Genomic DNA, 19,072 nt, shown 5'->3' on the forward strand with positions numbered 1-19,072 from the left:
AGCCTTAATACCCACCCTTTTAAGCCCTATTCCCAAATCATGCAAAATGACAGCTTGTTTGGAGCTGTCGTGGAGCTTTGCTGGGTCCCTCGGTCCATCACCACGTCACCAACTGCCATACATTGGGCATATGCGCCTACCTAGGGACTCACGTACTCCGTATGCATCCTCAACTCACGTACTCTAGCTTGTCAAGGTCAATTGAAAGCCGTGTCAAAACTAATCCCCAAATCTCCAGGCCACATCACTCGCTATCCAAGCCATAAAACTTACCTGGGACGGCCTCTAACCTTGACTCGTTTGCCCTTACACCATCTCCTGGTGACACCAAAGCTGATTCCCCATCCACTCCCTTCTCCCGCCACAATCTCCCAAAACCAAGAAACTTGGGCGCCACGCCCAAAATCGACTGCTTGTCGGTCAATCCCAAGCGCAGACAAACGACCAACTTTCTCGACACAGATTGACTACATTTCATTCACACTTCTTGCTTCCTTTTCTCTCGCCTCCTCGTCACACAACCACCCATCCTTGACCGCTCCTCTCCCCCGTCCTTCGTTAAGCCCACACCTTCCCCTCACATCACCTTCTCATGCCTCAACTCGACTAAGGGTAGCCATATAACCAAGGCCCTCTGGCAGAATCTCTTTTTCACCATGGCTCTTTCCGGTCTGAGGAATGAGCTCAAGTCTCAAGGCGCCGTCGAGGCTGCTCAAGATCCAAACAGTTCCGTAACCGCCGAAGACGCCCAGAATGTCATCTTAAAAGAGAGCCAAAAGGCCGGCTCAACCGCCCTGCATTTCGATCCCAATGCCTCGCCAGAGGAAAAGGCCGCGCAAGCACGTTCGGTACGATCCACTCTCACCCCCAGTCATGCTCGATACTGACCACTCCTAGCAACAAAATAATACTAAGCGGCCAGCAAAGGGTGTTGGCATAGCTACTGACTTGGTAAGTCCCGACCAATACACTGCTCGGCTAGCCTCACTCTCCGGCATCCTTCTGACCCAGCGCCTCTCTAGGATGACGGAAAACCAGACGACTACGACCTTCCTCCACCCCAGTCTGCCGCAGCCGCTGAAGCCGCAAGTAAAGCTCCAGATAGCGCCGCAACCGAAAATGGAGTCCCCTCAGAGGAAGTGGAGCAATGGTCTAAACTGGGCTGGGCTCCTCGCTTCGGCACCGGTGAGACTGCAGAAGATAAAGAGGAAAGAACCCTTCTCGACCATCAGACCTTCATCGAGGGCAAGTTGGATGAGAAATTCTTTGGTGGTGCGTATTACTTTGCACTCTCTCGTTGATGGCATCATCACTGAGCCTTGCCACAGATTGGTACCACAACACCGCCGTCATCATCTTCGCCTGTCTTTCGTCATGGCTTGTTGCCACGTTGGGAGGTGGCCTGGGATGGATCTTTCTTATAATGGCCACCTGTGGCACCTACTATCGCACCAGTGTCAGACGAGTCAGGCGGAATTTCAGAGACGACATTACTCGAGAACTCGCCAAAGCCCGGCTAGAAACCGACACCGAGAGCCTTGAATGGATGAACAGCTTTCTGGTCAAGTTCTGGCCCATCTATGCTCCACAACTTGCCAAAGGTATCGTTCAGTCTGTGGACCAGGTTCTCAGCACGTCGACACCCGCTTTTCTGGACAGTATGCGTCTGGAGACCTTCATCCTAGGTACCAAACCTCCACGCATGGACCACGTCAAGACCTATCCCAAATCAGAAGACGATATTGTCATGATGGATTGGAAATTCAGCTTCACCCCGACCGATACCATGGACATGACTGCTCGACAACTAAAGACCAAGATCAACCCCAAAGTCGTCCTTGAGATCCGAATTGGCAAGGGTGTTGTGAGCAAGGCCATGAAAGTCATCGTCGAGGACTTTGAGTTTTCCGGCCTGATGCGTGTTCGAATGAAGCTACAAATCCCCTTCCCTCACATTGACCGAGTCGACATCTGCTTCCTAGGCAGACCAACCATCGATTATGTCTGCAAACCTCTAGGTGGAGAGACATTTGGGTTTGACATCAATTTCATTCCCGGCCTGGAAACCTTCATCAAAGAACAAATCCACGGGAACCTAGCCCCCATCATGTACGATCCAAACGTCTTTCCCATCGAAGTTGCCAAGATGCTGTCGGGGAATCCCATCGATATGGCTATTGGCGTTGTTGCAATCTCCTTGCACAGCGCTCACGGCCTGAAGAACCCCGACAAGTTCTCGGGCACTCCCGATCCCTACGCCGTTGTCTCTCTGAATGGAGGCAAAGAACTTGGACGAACCAAAACTGTCTCCGGAGATGCCAACCCTCGTTGGAATCAGACCTTGTATATCATCGTCACAAACTATACCGATGCTCTAACCATCCAGGTGTACGACTACAATGATGTTCGCAAAGATAAGAACCTCGGCACCGCAACATTTCCTTTGGACAAACTTGAGTTTGCCAACGAACATGAACATGTCAATCTCGAGGTCCTGGCAAATGGCAAATCGCGAGGTGTTGTCCTGTGCGACGTCCGCTTCTTTCCCGTCCTCGAACCCGAAAGACTCGAGGGCGGAGAAATCCTTCCGCCACCAGAATCCAACACCGGTATTGCGAGGATCACCATCGAACAAGCCAAAGATTTGGATGGCAGCAGGAGCATGGTCGGCAATCTGGATCCGTATGCGGTACTCTTACTCAATGGCAAGGAAATTCATATCACGAATAAGCTTAAGCACACCAACAATCCAGTCTTCTCCGACAATACGAAATCTGTTCTCATCACCGACCGGAGGAAGGCTCGGGTGGGGTTGGTCATCAAAGATGACCGTGACCTTACGAGAGATCCCGTCCTTGCAACTTATCAAATCAAGCTGGACGACATGCTCAAATTGATGGAGAGAGGTCAGGAATGGTTCAATCTCCACGGAACCCCGAAAGGCAAGGCTAAGCTTTCCCTCGACTGGAAGCCGGTCGCTTTGAAAGGTGCTGTTGGGTCTGGAGGCTACGTGACGCCTATTGGCGTCATGCGCATCCATCTCAAAGGAGCCAGCAACCTTCGTAACTTCGAGACAATGGGCAAATCAGACCCATATGTCAAAGTCCTTCTTTCAGGTATTCCCAAAGGACGAACTGTGACCTTTCAGAACGATCTCAACCCTCGATGGGACGAAGTCATCTACGTGCCTATGCATGCACCATCTGAACGATTGGTGCTTGAAGTCATGGACGAGGAGAAACTTGGCAAGGACCGCTCTTTGGGCCTTGTGCAAATTAGTGCTTCGGAGTACATTATCGAGAGTGAAGAGGGCGGCTATGAGGTGCGCGATGACAAAGAGGATTTCAATACGGGGCTTCGCTTGGGCGGCGTTGGGGAGGCGAAAGGCACTCTCAATTACACCATCTCCTTCTTCCCAACATTGAATGTGGCCGACCCTGAGGAGGAAGAGGAGGATCGAAAGGCCCAGGAGGAGATCGAGGCTGTTAGCGGTCAAGCTGCGACCAACCCTGGCACTCCGACTCACAGCAAGAAGCCTTCTGTCGATGTCAAACCGTCTCCCGATCTCGCCAGAACAAGTGTGGATATCCGAAAGAGCGTGGACACGGCCGGAAGACTCCCTTCTCTGAACGGCTCCCCATCTGTCGACAACTCTATGCTGTCGGTTAAGAAGCAGGCGCCAAAGGTCAAAATTACCCCCGAGGACCTGGGAAAATACGGTACGTCTCTTTTTCTTCGTCGTCATCTTTTCATTCTACTGACATATAATAGAATCGGGTTTGATTGTGTTCAATATCGTGGAGGGAAACTTTTCCCAGGCAGGAGGTCGACTTGAAATCTTGGTTGATGATCAGCTGTTCCCGAGCTACGTATCGTCCAGGATCAAAACGCGAGACCACCATTTTGGAGAGACGGGTGACGCGATGGTGCGTGAGATCGACATGTCTCGTTTGACATTGCGCATCGTCGAAAAGAACGAAAAGGATGGGAAGCAGAACGAAGACGACGTGATTGCGAAATTGACTGGTGGGACCTTGCAAACTTTGCAGCAGTGTCTGTACAAACCGACGGCGCTTACGCTGAAAAGCGACAAGGGAATGAACAAGGTCGTGTTTGAGTTGAAGTACTTGCCGGTGAAGATGCAGCTTGATCCAAGCGAAAGCATCAACAACATGGGAACACTCCGAGTGGATGTCCTCGATGCTGCGGACCTTCCGTCAGCTGATCGCAACGGCTTCAGTGACCCCTACTGCAAATTCAAGCTGAACGGGAAGGACGTTTACAAGACCAAAACGCAGAAGAAAACCTTACATCCAGCCTGGAACGAGTTCTTTGAGACACCAGTTCCTTCTCGGACGGCGGCGGAATTCAAGGTCGACGTCTATGATTGGGATTTTGGTGACAAGGCTGACTGGCTTGGTTCTGCCGTCATCAACCTATCTGTCCTCGAACCATTTCAGCCACAAGAGCTCACGTATCAGCTGGATGGGAAGTCTGGGGCTATTCGACTCAAGATGTTGTTCAAGCCTGACTATATCACGCGGTCTCGTCAAGGAACTTCGACGTTCTCTGGGACTTTTGCTCCTGCAGGTAAAGTGATTGGCGCTCCTGTCAAGGGGGTGGGCAAGGTCGGAGGAGGAGTGGTTAAAGGAGCATCCTTTATCAAGAGAGGTATCTTGGGACGCGTCAGCGGCAAATCCGACACAGCAGACGGAGTGAACGGGTCTCTGACCGCCGCAGACCCAGAGGAGGACGAGGACCCGGTCATGTCGACGCCAAGTAAAGGGGACGCAGCAGCTAGAGACAGAGACTCGCCTGCAACGCCACTTTCACACTCGCGCACAAAGAGTAACCAGTCAACCATTGCGACAGACGCTGCTGCCAAGGTTGGGGAGATGGGAACGGCGAGCTTCATCATCGTCTCTGCAAGCGGCTACCCGGCCAAGGCGGACGTGCAAGTTCACATCAAGCAAGCGGGAGCCAAAGGCAAAGAACTATTCAAGACCAAAGCGATCAAATCAAGCACGGGAACGGTGGAATATGACGAAAACCAAGAGAACTTCAAGGTGACAACGACAGCAGATGCGCAATTCCAATTGTTGGTGAAGGATCATGACACGTTCCGATCCAAGGATCTGGGAGAGGCGCTATTCTTTGTGTCAGACCAAGGAAGTGGTTCAGAGCAGATGGTCAAGGCAGGTTCCGGCAGCGTCCTTTTGCGCAGCAGCTTCACACCTCAGGCGCCAGGGTATGCGGAAAGCTTGAGACCGACGACAAGTGGTCGTGACAGCCCTGACTCGAGGCGGGAGGGACGTCGAAGCTTCTTCGGCCGCCGAGATGTCAGCGGGAAACACGAGGCACAATAGTGGGGGACCTCGCGTGACACAGGGACGGGGCGACGAGGAACTGTGGCGGGCAGTGGCAGGGGTAGGGCGGGTTTGAACATATGACTGTTTCCGCCGGGCAGTCTTGTGGGGTCAGCGATGGAACCCAGCCAACAGGATATAATTACTCGTTCACCTGGCCGAGGTCTGAAGAGGTCTGAGGAAGCAGGAAAAGGGAGCAAGACGAGCCGGGAAAATGATCACGGCCAAAAATGGGAGGCGTATTTGCTGCTAGTGTGAGCTTGATCTAATGAGCGTCGAGTCGTTGCTCGACCTCGGTGGTAATTTTTGACGCGATGATACCACATGGGCCTTTGAATTTAATATCTACTTAGCAAAATTAGGTGATGAGTGGCACAGTTCACCGTTGAGACTGAGGCATGGTGTGTGTTTTGACAGATATGAAAAGAGTATGAAGATGTGGCCAGTCAGCCCATCGCACTTCATCACGTGATCATGGTTTCTGCCATCGCCCATGTTGGTCAAATTAGCACATGTGCCGGGTATCGATATTTAGTGCACGGTTCCAGAGATGGCAATGAGTTATCCGTATATTGTGTGACGGCTCGTGGGCTTCGAGAAGGTCTTGAAACATGAGGATGGTCGGTGCATCATCCAAGATCAGATGAGGGTCCTAGCGATCGATCGATCGGTTTAGGAATTCAGAGAATGGAGATAGCCATAGCCTGGAACATGCACTTGATGTTATGGAGTATGGAAATCGAAATGTGCTCTAGATAGATCAGCACATCAAGCAGTCCGAGCTCAAGTTTTAACTTAATCTTAGCTGCTGATCGATGTACGTGTGGACACTACAGCGGAAGGTTCCAAGGTACGTGATTCACAGACGGAAGAGAGAGGATGAGGACTGTCGGGGTTTTCGTGGGTTCTCTGTCTACGAAGCATTCGACAAGTCGTTACATTTGCCTGAGCAAGTCGGTGTCTTGTGGCCATCTCGGCAGAATTCGCATTGAGCACAGAAGAGATGGATGAGTAGTGGAGTATGGGTACCTACGGAGTATTGCTATGTGCCCTCACAAAACAAGCACAATAAGTCATCGATTGAACTACGGAGGTCAGAAAGCAGGACGGTGCGGGATCCGCCGAACAAGCAAGGCCCAGGGCACAATGCACGGGTGCAATCGTGGCCGATCTATTGAGCACGGGCATTGTGGATTGGATATTGAATGAAATGGTGTGCGTCTTTGGGCTGCAACCATTGTGTATCTAAGTTTTAGTTGTATCTAGGTATCTACCGCTGCATTGATAACCCATCTCTCTTGAGTTAAGAGTAGGTATTCTGGAAAAACGGTGAGGGACTAGTGTGGGCATCTATTAGCATCACAGGGCCGATTTCTGGATCTAGAAGCCAATATGTGGTATGAGAGATTAAAAAACTTTGTCCGCTAGCTCAGACATTTCAGGTGCGACTTTTGATCAGTCTTCAGGTACCCGGGGAATCAAGGAGCAACCCATGCATGTCGGTGCGGTAACGATGATGGGAATGGGGAAGAATCCGTAGAATTGGCGGTCCCTCTAGCTAGTGAGGGTTAGGCTCGTCGGATCTGACAACAACATTGATGCCATCTTCTGGGCTGACGTGGCGATATGATGGATCGAGTGAATTGATGGAGGGCGAATGGTTCACTGATCAGATCACCAAATCCATGCAACAATTCAATGTGGAGAGGATGAGGGGTGACGCCGCCCAGGGCTTTTAGGGAGCTCGCGGCACCGACGATCACCTGGAGGGGCAAATACTAGTACATAATGTTGAACTTTTGATGGAAGAATAATGTAAAAATGGTAGTAAAACAGAGAGACACGAGTGGCTACGAGGCATGCAACTCAGGCCCTCAGGCTTGGAAGATGCTGCTGTGGTACCACTGGTACATGCCTATCATGCCTATCATGCCTACCAAGGACCCGTACCAGCAATTGTGTGGGCGACCCCGGGGGGTGTGTAGCCACTAACGGACCTGGGTGGCGACTTGCTCGAGTCCAGACATGCCTCTTCGGCCTCTTGAATGCTAGCAACCCACGCCGGATCTACATGGCTTTTCTGAGGTTGCACCGTATTGCCCAACAGTTTATGACATCCAAATCTATATCAAGCTACCGAGGACAGACTCGAATGGAAAAAATTGTCGACGTCTGCATCCCCTCTGTTTGTCTACCTACCTTTCCGTTTCATCACTTTTATTGCTCAATCGACATACTCTCGTTTACCTCGGCCAACGGTTCATTCGAGTTAGAGACCAAATCTGCTGCAGCATTTCCTTATACAAGTTAGAACGCTTTTTGCTGAGACAGCACATTTCTTGAGGGTGTCATTTGTGAGTACAGACCGCCACCTGCATTTCGATCGAGTCTTGATCCACTTTTTCCTTTGCGATGGGTGGGTTTGGGGAGGGAGTGGGTGAGGTTCCGTTCAAGAGAAAGGCAACAGCATGGATGGCAGTGTTGGTTACATCATTCTTACCCAAGGACCAAAGCTCCGACGTGGACAGCTATTGGTGTTTGGGGGAGGGGTGGGCGGGTTCCATGACCTGCATGGGTCTCTTATGGGTCCCTTATTGGGGCTCTCGGCGTTGGCGACCATCACCTAATCCCCAAATGCCACAAGCTTGCCAGACTTGCCTGACGGCCAAAACTGCGTCCCTGGTTCTGTCGGACACGGCCAGAACGGTCAAGATGATGGCATGCGTGTCTGGCTAGCAGTCTTGCTGTCCTCCTGTCACTCACCATCGCATTTCCATCCCCAGCTTCACACATCACACTCTGCTCCCCCGCTACTTCCTGCTTTGCTTTCTGGCTTCTCACTCGTGCCGGCACTCCTTGACAGCTTTTGACTTTTGGGCCGATCCTTCACATATTCAAAGCTCTCATTCACTTTCTCTCTCTCGTTCCTCACTCCTCTCATCTACCTCACCTCTCTTGTTCAATCCTCCCTCTAACATCGTTGCTCAGATTTCCCATTAAATTCAGCAACCATCTCCAAAATCCTCCCGCATCCTACCTACACTCTCACCACTGCGTCCTCTACACTCCCCACCGCAGAAATGGCTTCCAAAGCTATCCCCTCGCACCTTCGCCCCAGCGCAGCCGCAAATGGCAGCAATGGCCCAGCTCCTGCTGGTGAAAAGAGACACCACGGAAAGAGTCAATCCCATGTGGTAAGTTCCATATTCCAAAGTTCTTCCAGATCGACGCCCACTTCTCAAAATGGCATCACAAGTTCACTATTGAAAATGTGCCAATGCCCGCCCTGCACGGACCTACATTGCCACATCATTAGACTTCTGGTCTGGCCCGCGAGACACCGATCTCTGATGCAAGAGTATGCATTTTTGCATCGATCTCATGTTCCAAGTTGGAGATGATATAGTCAAGACCCCGCGGGTCGTGGACTCATCGTCTTACTACTTGTAGCAACAAGGAGCACCAGGTCGTGAGACAGTCTCATCTGTGTCAACCGCGACATTCCACTCTGTTTTGATACCCCTTCCTCACTTCCACCATGCCTCTACTCGAGGTTCCCCCCTTTGAACTTCGCAGACAACATTCGGCCTCCAAACTGCGGGCCCAGTTTCAAAGACCTTCGCTGATGAGATCTCCTACTATGCAGGCATTTGAAAACACCTCGACCAATGTTGCCGCCAGCCAGATGCGGAATGCCCTCAACAGCCTTGCCGATACCGTCACCGACCCTGCAGAGAAGAAGCGTTTCGAGGCCGAAATGGACAACTTCTTCTCCCTCTTCAGAAGATATCTCAACGACCGAGCCAAGGGCAACACCATTGACTGGGCCAAAATCAACCCCCCAAACCCAGACCAGGTTGTCAACTATGACAGCCTGCCTAACAGTGACGCTGTTGAGTTTCTGAACAAACTCGCTGTTGTCAAACTCAACGGTGGTCTCGGTACTTCGATGGGTTGTGTCGGTCCCAAGTCCGTCATTGAAGTCAGAGACGGCATGTCCTTCCTCGATCTCTCTGTCCGACAGATTGAGTACCTCAACCGCACCTATGATGTCAATGTCCCCTTTGTCCTCATGAACAGTTTCAACACAGACGAAGATACCGCGGCCATTATCAAGAAATACGAGGGCCACAACATCGACATCATGACCTTCAACCAATCCAGATATCCTCGTGTCCTCAAGGATTCTCTCCTGCCTGCGCCCAAGTCCTCGGACTCCCAATTGTCCGACTGGTACCCTCCCGGCCACGGTGACGTGTTTGAATCTCTCTACAACAGTGGCATCCTGGATAAGCTCCTGGACCGGGGCATCGAAATCATCTTTTTGTCCAACGCTGACAATCTCGGCGCCGTTGTCGACCTGCGCATTCTCCAACACATGGTCGAGAGCAAGGCCGAGTACATTATGGAGTTGACCGACAAGACAAAGGCTGACGTCAAGGGTGGTACTATCATTGACTACGAAGGTCGCGCACGGCTGTTGGAAATCGCCCAAGTGCCCAAACAGTACGTCAACGAGTTCAAGTCGATCAAGAAGTTCAAGTACTTCAACACCAACAACATCTGGATGAACCTCCGAGCCATCAAGCGTGTGGTGGAAGCCAACGAGCTCGAGATGGAAATCATTCCCAACGACAAAGCAATCCCCGCCGACAAGAAGGGTGAAGCTGATATCAGCATTGTTCAACTCGAGACTGCTGTGGGTGCCGCCATCAAGCATTTCAAGAATGCTCACGGCGTCAACGTTCCACGAAGACGTTTCTTGCCCGTCAAGACCTGCTCTGATCTCATGCTGGTCAAGTCCAACCTCTACACTCTCAGCCACGGTCAACTGGTCATTGATCCCAACCGATTCGGTCCTGCGCCTTTGATCAAGCTTGGTAGTGACTTCAAAAAGGTGGCTCAATTCCAAAAGAGAATTGGTACTATTCCCAACATTGTCGAACTGGACCATTTGACCGTCACTGGTGATGTCAACTTTGGTCGTGGAATCGTCCTCAAGGGTTAGTTGCAGCCATTCACTACACTGTTATGTTTACTGACTTATTGTCTAGGCACTGTTATCATCGTCGCCACAGAGAACAGTACTATCGACATCCCCCCTGGATCTATCCTCGAAAATGTAGTTGTACAGGGCAGCTTGAGATTGCTTGAGCATTAGAGTGTCAATTATGATACAGTCCACCGCGGTGTTATTTTCCAAACCGGCCATGAGCGAACTGGTCGTAGGGAAGGTTTAATCTTCTCCTAGGTTAATCAACACATTGTGTTGTTATTAGGTAATTTTCTCATCAATGCAAACAAGTATGAGCATTTTGGTGCATTTCAGTAGTCAACAAGTGACACAGAGAGATGATTATTGACAACTACGTCATTCACGCATTCACGCATTCACGTCACTCCCCACGTGAGGAGACACGGCAGACTTTTATTCAACCCCCACTTTTCACCCGTTGTTCGCAGCTGATAGATTGGGGGAACAGTTGTTAGTGTCACAATGAGAAGAAGAACGCGGAAGATTCGGTTGGTGTAAAGTAAGCTTCGAAGCATGTCGTGCAAATGAAACCCTCAGCACCAACGTTGTACCGCTCACAACCAGGACCCTCTTATCTTAGCCAAGGATGTATGTCACCTCATAAAACATTTCTCCGGTAGATGGCTGTTCTTTCTCATGCTACTTTGAAGTAAATACAATTAAAACATGTTTTAACTTCTATTATCATCATCATTATCGTCGCCCTTTTCTTTGAGCATTTTCTTGATGTTCTAATCATTTGAGGCTCTCCTAGTTGTGGGTGTGCTATATGAAGATATACCCCTTTGGATCCATCGCATGTTGGATATATATATATATATACATACACCCATATATCCACTCGACACCACACTGCATCTCGTGGGTCACTACCGAGCCCTCTAGGGATCTGTTAGGGCCGATTCATTGAGATATTGTGATTATCGACAAGGGAATTGATTCTTCTCTGGAGAAGAAAACCAAATCCCAAAGGTGGGGGACTAGAGGAAGAAAATGGCCACTTCAACAAACACAGTCACATCCACAGCATCGACGACGACGACGACGACAGGAAATGCGACAATTCTACTATTCGCCTCAGCGGCCTCGTACTGCAACGACATCGATACATTGAAAGCACCGACGCCCACGACACTTGGAGATATCTTGACCATGCTCGAACGGCAATATCCCGGCATCACGGAAAAGGTCTTACGCAGTAGTGCATTCACCGTCAATCTCGAATATGTGGATGTGGAGTTTGGGGATGAGAAGAATGAGGTCGATGATAAGAAGAACATGACCGCTAGCCCTCATCTCGAAGGGTGGGATATTCCCATCAACCCCGGTGATGAGGTCGGAGTCATTCCTCCAGTTAGTAGCGGCTGATATCTTCCATCTTTCGACTCGACAGTGAAACAACCCTAGCATTGGTTCATTCGCCTTCTGGCCGGCCTCTTGCGCTGGTAATTCATCGACTGATGGATCACAGAATCGGTCGTCCTGACCATGGCCTGATCTGGCCTGACATAGCCCACATGCCTATGGGTTAGCCAGGAGATATAGTATTTGCATAACATGGATTTGTGTTCTGGCAACATACATAAGTTTGGACAATGATGAATTACGGCGGCGAGGCCTTCAACGCTAATAAGATTTCATCACTCAAAGCAACTTGAAGTATCAAGATGTCTGGGAGAAGAGAGAAGTGATTGGAGTGATATCCTGTCTGCCATGTACTGTCCGTCATATTATGACCGTAGACTATCCTATTATTTCCTGTGTCCTGCATTCCACTCGAATCACAACCGTACCATTTACGAGGGTGGTGTAGTGTTGAAGCTAACGGAAGCCGTCTGAGGCAACCAGGAAAGCCGGTCCTTGTCATAGATCTCCGCCGCTGGTTTGCCCCATTTCTCCGTCCCCTTGAGTAATCCCGTGCGGACGACGATGGTATCGGGGCCTAGAACAAAGGGATTCAATTAGTCGAGAGACATCTGATGCTGAATGTAGGATTTGGAAAACAATAAAAATAACAACAGCAGGAACAGTAACAGAAAACAACACTGAACTCCAGGCTGGACTGCACTTGACTTTTGACATACCCATGACATGTTGATGGTGGTACGGGCTGGCACCGCAGTTGGGACACATGTAACAATCCGTGTTGTTACCGGAATCGCCCTTGTAGGTGTAGACCTTGAGTTCGCCTTTGGTGACGGTCAAGTTGGACTTGGGAATGATTTGGTTCAAGGTGAATTCTCCACCGCCCATAATCTTGCACGCTCCGCAGTGGCAGAGGACATGAGATTCCTCTGAGATTTCGGCCGTCCATGCGATTTGGCCGCAGTGGCATTCTCCTTCATATGGTGCCATGGTGGTTGATCTGAGATAGTGGGGTAGGTGTATAAGTGTGGTTAACGGTACAGTTATTTGGCTGCAAATATTGAAGGTTAAAACTTGTCGATATGCTCGAGTAGATGGATAGATAGATATCTTGACTTTGGACCTCGAGTAGATTCTTCTGCGCACTTATATATATATGCGTAGTTGGCCCTCAACGAAAAATCGTGGACGACCAGTCCATAAGTTCGTGTTAGCGAGATTTGGAATTCAGTCCCACTGCAAGCTGACGATTAAGAAATGCCCGCATCCATGTCGACCCTGAAGAGGGGTCCGAACATTATCATAAAGTGTTTTAGCCCAAACAGGTACTGCGATTTCGTCACCATGCGTCAATCCATCTGGGCTTGTGATGTGAGGGAACCAACCTAAGTAGGTAGCTAGCTACCTCAGCGCGGTCAGATAACTCAGGATAGGAACTTTTTGCCTGACAGTCTGGTAAAAGTGTTTGGTCTGGCCTTTACGGATACTACTTACTTGTCGGGGCAAACCGCCAGAGCTGAGTCAACAATTGCAAATATCCGTCGCCCGGGTTTTGATCCTAGCAGCGTAGCCGAGAGGTGTCGGTCTTGTCAGCAATCCTTCTTTACTTAACCCCTCTTCAGGGATAAGCCCTTGTCCATAATCAATCAAGTGAGTGCGTTATGTACCTCATTGGAGAAATGTTCAACCAGTTACAGACACCAAGTCCGCGGGGCTGTGTGGCTTGTTCTTGAGGCCCGAGGCGCCCAAGTGTCGCCCAACAATGCAAATACCAGTCAACGCTACTGAGCAAGGTGGGTAGGTACTTAGGCTGCCAGCCTCGTCTTCTTCATTTATGCTATTATAGTAGTAGGCTTAAGGCTGGCGTCCACAATACCATCTTCTTGAACTTTGAGCTCTTTTCCTCAGCCGGTAATGGGTCGACCTGGGTGTGGCCAGCTTTCACCGCAGGATGCCTTGGGCAACATACAATAGGTGGGATGAAAGAGACCCACGAATGAAGACTTGACACAGAGCCTTTCATGATGAAAATGGCGACTATTGTATATGCATGAATGAATCAAGTCTGTGGAAGATAGAAGAGGAACAGAAAGAACGCATCCAGTGTCCTACCTTGGTGCTCATACAATTCTCCGCTTGTTTCATGACCTGTGTACTAAATAGAGGTGCTATCCCATAAATAACAAGCTCTTACCACATACGACTACTGCTACGTCAAAAACATCTTGTAGAAATCATTCAATCAATGCCCTTGGTCTGAAGCATGCTATAGAAATTGCTCCCTATACATGGTTGCGATATGGTAATTTATCTGCCTTAAGTGTTCAACTCTCTGTAATACACCCGCATCTGCGTACGGGGTTGATGTCAAGCAGAAGACTTATGGTCAACTGACTCGTTGAACCCTCAGAACGGGCTTAAATTCCATTTGTTGAACTGTGTGACAAGCGTCCAACACACTCTATCCGCGTGATGCCAATGGTCGACCCGTAGGGAGCCAGCCAAACTAACCACTTCGGTAGACCAAGTCGAGAGCATCCAAATGTGAATGACATTTGGTCAAGTCAATTCAATGACAACAAACAACATCAAAAACTTCAGTCCTGTCCCTTCCCGTTCGCGTCTAGTCTCGAGAGTATTTGGTTGTCGCCTTCCCCTCTAAAGACGTTTGTTCTGGAATGATCGTAGGACTTGGTCAATATTTCTCGTCACCACGGGGGCTTCTTGCGAAGATCTTCTTGTTAATGGTGCAAAATATCGCTTGGTGGGTTATTGCCGGCTGCCCACTGCCACAGTGGTAAGTGATCATTGACAGTCACGTCTGTGCCACCAGAGCGGTGCTGGGAAAGGCTTTGTGGTTTTGTTGTGGCCAAGTCCTTAACATTGACTCCTCGACGTGCCTTGATGTAGATGATTACCAGCTCTTGATGTGGTTGAGGTCTGTGTACAAGGCCGTTTTCTAGTGCACGCACAACGAGGCTTTCCAAGTAACCAATGTCAAATGGCCATGATTATGATTTTGATCAAGGTAGGTGTGTATGAGGATGGTGGGTATTATTGTCAGGGTTTTCGACCAACGACTATGGTGCTGGCCTTGGAGTCAGCACAACTACCCACACGGGGAGACCAGGCAAACTCACAAAGGAAAATATATGAGATATTTGCGCGAATTGATTTCCTGAAAGGCTTTGACACAGGCGTCATTGACCTGGTCAACCGACCACTAATCCATGCGTTAGAGCTTTGGTCATCTTGTCAGTATCAGCAAGAGAGACTCACGCCCAAGTTTCTGGTGCAGATGTGTAATAGCCATCCTTGGAGACCAGTCTTGTAAAATCTCTCGTAAAATCGGCCAACATTTTTGTACTTTTGGTCGCTTGCCCAAGGGCCCAAGGGAAGCTTCAGAGTCTGCTCGTGGACGTCGACGAATCCTGCCTGTTCAATCATACTTTTCATGCTCATCGACACATGAAAATCTCTGCCAGAGGCCTCGCCCATGGGTACGCTTATATTGGCGACTTGTCTGACATAGCTATCACTGATATCAGTGCCATCGTCGGTTCGAGGATCAATCACCACTTCGAGCTGTTCTATCCAGCCACCGGATCTCATGTTTCTACACCGCGTCAGCATTGAGCGAGTTCGATGGACCAAAGATGAGCAATGAAAGTTTGGGACGCAGCTGCCGTGAGGGCTCAGGTGACTTACTCGAAGCATTGTTTGTATAGTGCAGGCCAATCTTTGACGCCAACAAAGAGCGACCTGATGTGAACCAGATCAAACTTGGTGGACGGATCGTCCAAGACCCATTCATCGGTGGCATCAGAGATGATGTAGGAGCAGTTTGGGTGGGTGGGTCGTTCGTGGGGAGTCAAATCGATGCCAACGATCTCGGTGTCAGGATACTTTTCGGCCATGCCTTCAGCCCAGAGTCCCATCCCGGTACCGACATCAGCAACGTTACGGAGTTGGGACTCGTCGATAGGAGAGACATAAAATTTGTCGTCCAAGAGGGATAAGCACATCTCGTGCATACAAACTTCATTTTCCTCGGAAACCTCATCATGAGGAAAGGGGTGGCCGTCTTTATAGTCATGATATCTCCGACCATTTTCGACTCGAAAATTATAGACTGAAGATGTCACGGAGAAGGCGGATGTGTCATCCTCATCCTCTGTATCAAACGAATGAAGACCATATTCCTGGTCGACAGGAATGACGGCCGGGGGGTTCAGAAAGTCCATCCTTTGATCATGCTGTTTCATATTGACTCTGCCACATTGTTCCAGCCCGTGAGCCAGCAACACAGTGAGAACAGGGGACCAACAAGGGCGGTTGTGGCCGTTGATCAGCCGGGAAGAAAGGACAAAATAGAGATAAAGAGGAAGAAAGGAGAGTTGAAGGGAGGAAATGGACCTGTGGGCATATGAGAGGAAGGTAGGGAGAGATAAAAGAGCATCCGCTGTCAATGTTTAATCCTAGTGCAGGACTATCGGCTTCTAACTGGGTCAGGTGGGCCGTTGGAGGATGGAGGGTATTGTACCGAGAAATGAGGTTGAGGGTGAACCAGAGTGCTGGGTATTGGCAGGACGAGACACGAGGTAGCATGGGCTGCTGGGACTAGGGCACGAGATGCGAACCAGGGTGGGAATAGAGTGATGATGGAGGGCCGAGAGGATCCCGGGGGGTGCTGCTGCAAGCAGGTGATCAATCCAAGGTGGGCTTGCATTTCAGGTCCGAGTTTGAGTAGGACGGTCAAGTGTGCCAAACTATGCAGTTAGTGGGAGTGGGAACGGGCGTAGAATTTGGGACCGTGGGACGAGTCTGACCTCTGAAGCTCTGAGTATGTGGTGGTAAGTGGAGACAAGAGATGATGGAAACAAAGGTTCGAGACGAGGAAACATGATGTCCGAGTGGATAGATGGCACGGATGAATGGTGTCGTGGGACGCGGACTAGACATAACAACGATGGGCAGTGCGTGAGCGGCAGTTGAATGGTGGGAGGAAGTTTGACAGGTTGAGGGGTTGGAAAAAAGGCAAATGGTAGAGGGGCAAGGAGGGAGGAGCGAAGAGACCAGCGAAGCAAGAGCGAGAGACGCATAACGCAAAAGGCAGCAGGTGCAAAACGCTGGCAAGCCGCATGAATCGAGTCGTGGACATGGTGAGTGGAGGAGTGGTCTGCGCATACTCGTACATACGCATAGGCATGGAAGGCGCTGATGCGCACGGAGCCACGCTTGCCGGCTTCGCTAGAAACTGAATTACCAATTATGGGAGCCACGAATCAACAATGGGTATGCGGCGCTCCTTCCTTTTAGCCGTCACCATGGCCGTCACCGCTACTGCTGTTACTCGTTAATTGGGGTGATTATGGTTATTATGATGGTTGAAACATACTCGTATGCCTGCCTTTGGTAGGTACTTAGGTATTTAGAGACTGTCCGCATCCTCTGGGTCTTTGATAACCAAACTGGCTCCATGGTCGGAACTCCGTTCCCTCCCTCATGGGGACGACCCTAGTGGCAACCTTGTCTAGAGCAGCGGACCAGCGCCTGGAAAGGATAATAGCGCCCTTTAAGCTTCTGCACGCAAGATTTTTCATACAGACCAGCAACAAATTCACTCGATTGAGACGTACTGTAAGCGTAAGATCGTCGCAAGGAATGGCCCGTCGGAGCGGCCGTGGCAACAACCTTGCATAATGTAATTCTGTTCTCAACATCCCTTCAGAGGGGCCTCGTCGATTTAAGACGACAAAGAACTTTGCTAGACGTAACCTCTGCATTACACCTGTGCTGTGCTGTGCTGTGTACGAGAGACGTGTCAACTGGTCTTTGCAAAGCCCCTGTTGGCGTCGATGCACGTTCAAGTGGATTGCAGATTGCGTAGTGATGGGATCTATTGAGTGGGTGGAGCAAACTCAAGTTATTGCCTCCAACACTGCTAGCCATCCATGCCACATCATTGCACATCCAGCAAGAGGACACTACACGCCATTCTCATCCCGTAATTATTAGTAGATACATATGAGCATACGGGAACTTGGTGTGCATCATTAAACCGCTAAGACGAGATGGAGGGAAGTGAGAAACCCAACAATTGGTAACCACACCCTCCACGTTACCAACGCAATGGGACAACAGTTTGCGCCATCTAAAAACGCCTCGGCCATCCGGGCCTAAATTCCTAGTCCAGCATAGTGTCAATGAGCGTCCCAATAGTTGGGTCCCCGGTACCAGAAGTGCCAGATTCTTGGCTCATGCCCCTGCAATTCTCCTGCAGGCGTCCCATGCATCGCAGGAAACAAACGCTGGGTACATGATGTTGGTATGTGTGTCCAAACCGTACTCTGGTTCGACCAAGTCTGTCAGGAAGTAGCCTTGTTTCCTTTGGAATTTACTACGATGTGGTACTAGAGGTATATGCGGTGAGCATCTCAAGACACCTGCAAGCTATCTGGGGCGTCCCTAAACCTCATTTAATCTTCGTCTTTCTTTTCGTATTGTGGATGTCCGTCGTATAAGCGTTTGTGGCGTCTCTGGTGGTGCTGTGCTACCAAGAGTAAGTAGGGTGGCCCGAAAGGCCTGGGACCCGGGCACCTGGGCGTCCTGCATGGGGCTCAAGCGCCTGATTATAGGGCAACTTTTAGTGTTTGCTGCGGGGGTGGATGGGTTACCACTCCCCTGGGACTCAACCCCCCCATTGCCCCCATTGCCCCCATTGCTCCCCTTAGCGCCATTTTCAGGTGTCGGCATGGAACCACTATCCCGGGTCTGTGGTTTCAAAACTCGACTGGACCTTCACTCACTTCCCCAACTGTCCAATACTTCAATGTTCATACCTCAAAAACGACGGGGCTAGACACGCGACCACCATGTTCCATGTTTGCCATCGTAATGGGCTTATTGATCGCCCCTCTATCGGCAAAGGTTACCCTGACACCGATACATTTACCATCACTGGAGGGTACCAGACTACCCATGACCGCAACCTGCAGTTGTCACATCGAGGTCTTCCTAGGGTCCCTTGTAAAAAGAGAGACTCAACAGGGCTTTAATTACAGTCAATGTCTGGACTAACTAGTTTTGACCTTCCTATCACTTCTTGAAAAGCGGCTGCCTCAATTCATCCCCGGACCTGAAGGCGCCACAGGACCAATTATGATAGGATGGGACCTGTCGCTCGAATCGATTTGACTCCTTCTCAACGCCAGCTCGCCTGATCCAACAGCGAACAATGCCTATGCGAACAATCTTTGTTGTACCACCTTGGCACTGACCTCTTTGAGGCAGAGATCTCTGTCTC

General features: G+C 50.1%; 5 protein-coding genes across 9 annotated transcripts; 3 read left to right on the forward strand and 2 right to left on the reverse strand.

Moving 5' to 3' along the window:
* The first annotated feature begins 293 nt into the window (after window positions 1-293).
* Window positions 294-5,795, forward strand: PV10_03514 (uncharacterized protein). The gene is made up of 5 exons (XM_016367970.1): window positions 294-848; window positions 898-951; window positions 1,023-1,272; window positions 1,329-3,719; window positions 3,772-5,795. Exons 1-5 carry the CDS (start codon window positions 657-659, stop codon window positions 5,364-5,366), a joined length of 4,482 nt encoding a protein of 1,493 aa, XP_016227488.1. The 5' UTR covers window positions 294-656; the 3' UTR covers window positions 5,367-5,795.
* A 1,718-nt stretch (window positions 5,796-7,513) lies between these two features.
* Window positions 7,514-10,724, forward strand: PV10_03515. 4 transcript variants are annotated; one of them, XM_016367972.1, is made up of 4 exons: window positions 7,514-7,720; window positions 8,355-8,560; window positions 9,013-10,369; window positions 10,421-10,724. In XM_016367972.1, exons 2-4 carry the CDS (start codon window positions 8,447-8,449, stop codon window positions 10,525-10,527), a joined length of 1,578 nt encoding a protein of 525 aa, XP_016227490.1. In that variant the 5' UTR covers window positions 7,514-7,720; window positions 8,355-8,446; the 3' UTR covers window positions 10,528-10,724. The 4 variants fall into 4 exon arrangements, with proteins under 4 accessions (XP_016227490.1, XP_016227492.1, XP_016227489.1 ...); XM_016367974.1 differs by having other exon boundaries at window positions 8,355-10,369; XM_016367971.1 differs by lacking the exon at window positions 7,514-7,720 and having other exon boundaries at window positions 7,922-8,560.
* Window positions 10,725-11,058: 334 nt separating this feature from the next.
* PV10_03516 (uncharacterized protein) lies at window positions 11,059-12,135 on the forward strand. The gene has a single exon (XM_016367975.1). It carries the CDS (start codon window positions 11,395-11,397, stop codon window positions 11,767-11,769), a length of 375 nt encoding a protein of 124 aa, XP_016227493.1. The 5' UTR covers window positions 11,059-11,394; the 3' UTR covers window positions 11,770-12,135.
* PV10_03517 (uncharacterized protein) lies at window positions 12,079-13,041 on the reverse strand. The gene is made up of 2 exons (XM_016367976.1): window positions 12,486-13,041; window positions 12,079-12,343 (listed from the first exon to the last, which is right to left on the reverse strand). Exons 1-2 carry the CDS (start codon window positions 12,754-12,756, stop codon window positions 12,198-12,200), a joined length of 417 nt encoding a protein of 138 aa, XP_016227494.1. The 5' UTR covers window positions 12,757-13,041; the 3' UTR covers window positions 12,079-12,197.
* A 948-nt stretch (window positions 13,042-13,989) lies between these two features.
* On the reverse strand, window positions 13,990-16,636 carry PV10_03518. 2 transcript variants are annotated; one of them, XM_016367977.1, is made up of 4 exons: window positions 15,475-16,636; window positions 15,046-15,382; window positions 14,907-14,989; window positions 13,990-14,854 (listed from the first exon to the last, which is right to left on the reverse strand). In XM_016367977.1, exons 1-4 carry the CDS (start codon window positions 16,029-16,031, stop codon window positions 14,827-14,829), a joined length of 1,005 nt encoding a protein of 334 aa, XP_016227495.1. In that variant the 5' UTR covers window positions 16,032-16,636; the 3' UTR covers window positions 13,990-14,826. The 2 variants fall into 2 exon arrangements, with proteins under 2 accessions (XP_016227495.1, XP_016227496.1); XM_016367978.1 differs by having other exon boundaries at window positions 14,907-15,382.
* Between the last annotated feature and the right edge of the window lie 2,436 nt (window positions 16,637-19,072).

The sequence above is a fragment of the Exophiala mesophila genome (genome assembly GCF_000836275.1).
Source record: "Exophiala mesophila strain CBS 40295 unplaced genomic scaffold supercont1.2, whole genome shotgun sequence".
Taxonomy (NCBI): Eukaryota; Fungi; Ascomycota; class Eurotiomycetes; order Chaetothyriales; family Herpotrichiellaceae; genus Exophiala; species Exophiala mesophila.

Coding starts and splice junctions, on each gene's coding strand:
- PV10_03515 (XM_016367972.1), top strand. CDS start 8,447: ATGGCTTCCAAAGCTATCCCCTCGCACCTTCGCCCCAGCGCAGCCGCA. Junction 8,561..9,012: donor GAAAGAGTCAATCCCATGTG/GTAAGTTCCATA, acceptor CCTACTATGCAG/GCATTTGAAAACACCTCGAC. Junction 10,370..10,420: donor TCGTGGAATCGTCCTCAAGG/GTTAGTTGCAGC, acceptor CTTATTGTCTAG/GCACTGTTATCATCGTCGCC.
- PV10_03516 (XM_016367975.1), top strand. CDS start 11,395: ATGGCCACTTCAACAAACACAGTCACATCCACAGCATCGACGACGACG.
- PV10_03517 (XM_016367976.1), bottom strand. CDS start 12,756: ATGGCACCATATGAAGGAGAATGCCACTGCGGCCAAATCGCATGGACG. Junction 12,344..12,485: donor CCACCATCAACATGTCATGG/GTATGTCAAAAG, acceptor CCTTTGTTCTAG/GCCCCGATACCATCGTCGTC.
- PV10_03518 (XM_016367977.1), bottom strand. CDS start 16,031: ATGAAACAGCATGATCAAAGGATGGACTTTCTGAACCCCCCGGCCGTC. Junction 15,383..15,474: donor CTATACAAACAATGCTTCGA/GTAAGTCACCTG, acceptor GACGCGGTGTAG/AAACATGAGATCCGGTGGCT. Junction 14,855..14,906: donor TATCTCATATATTTTCCTTT/GTGAGTTTGCCT, acceptor CTCCAAGGCCAG/CACCATAGTCGTTGGTCGAA.
- PV10_03514 (XM_016367970.1), top strand. CDS start 657: ATGGCTCTTTCCGGTCTGAGGAATGAGCTCAAGTCTCAAGGCGCCGTC. Junction 952..1,022: donor TTGGCATAGCTACTGACTTG/GTAAGTCCCGAC, acceptor GCGCCTCTCTAG/GATGACGGAAAACCAGACGA. Junction 1,273..1,328: donor GGATGAGAAATTCTTTGGTG/GTGCGTATTACT, acceptor GCCTTGCCACAG/ATTGGTACCACAACACCGCC.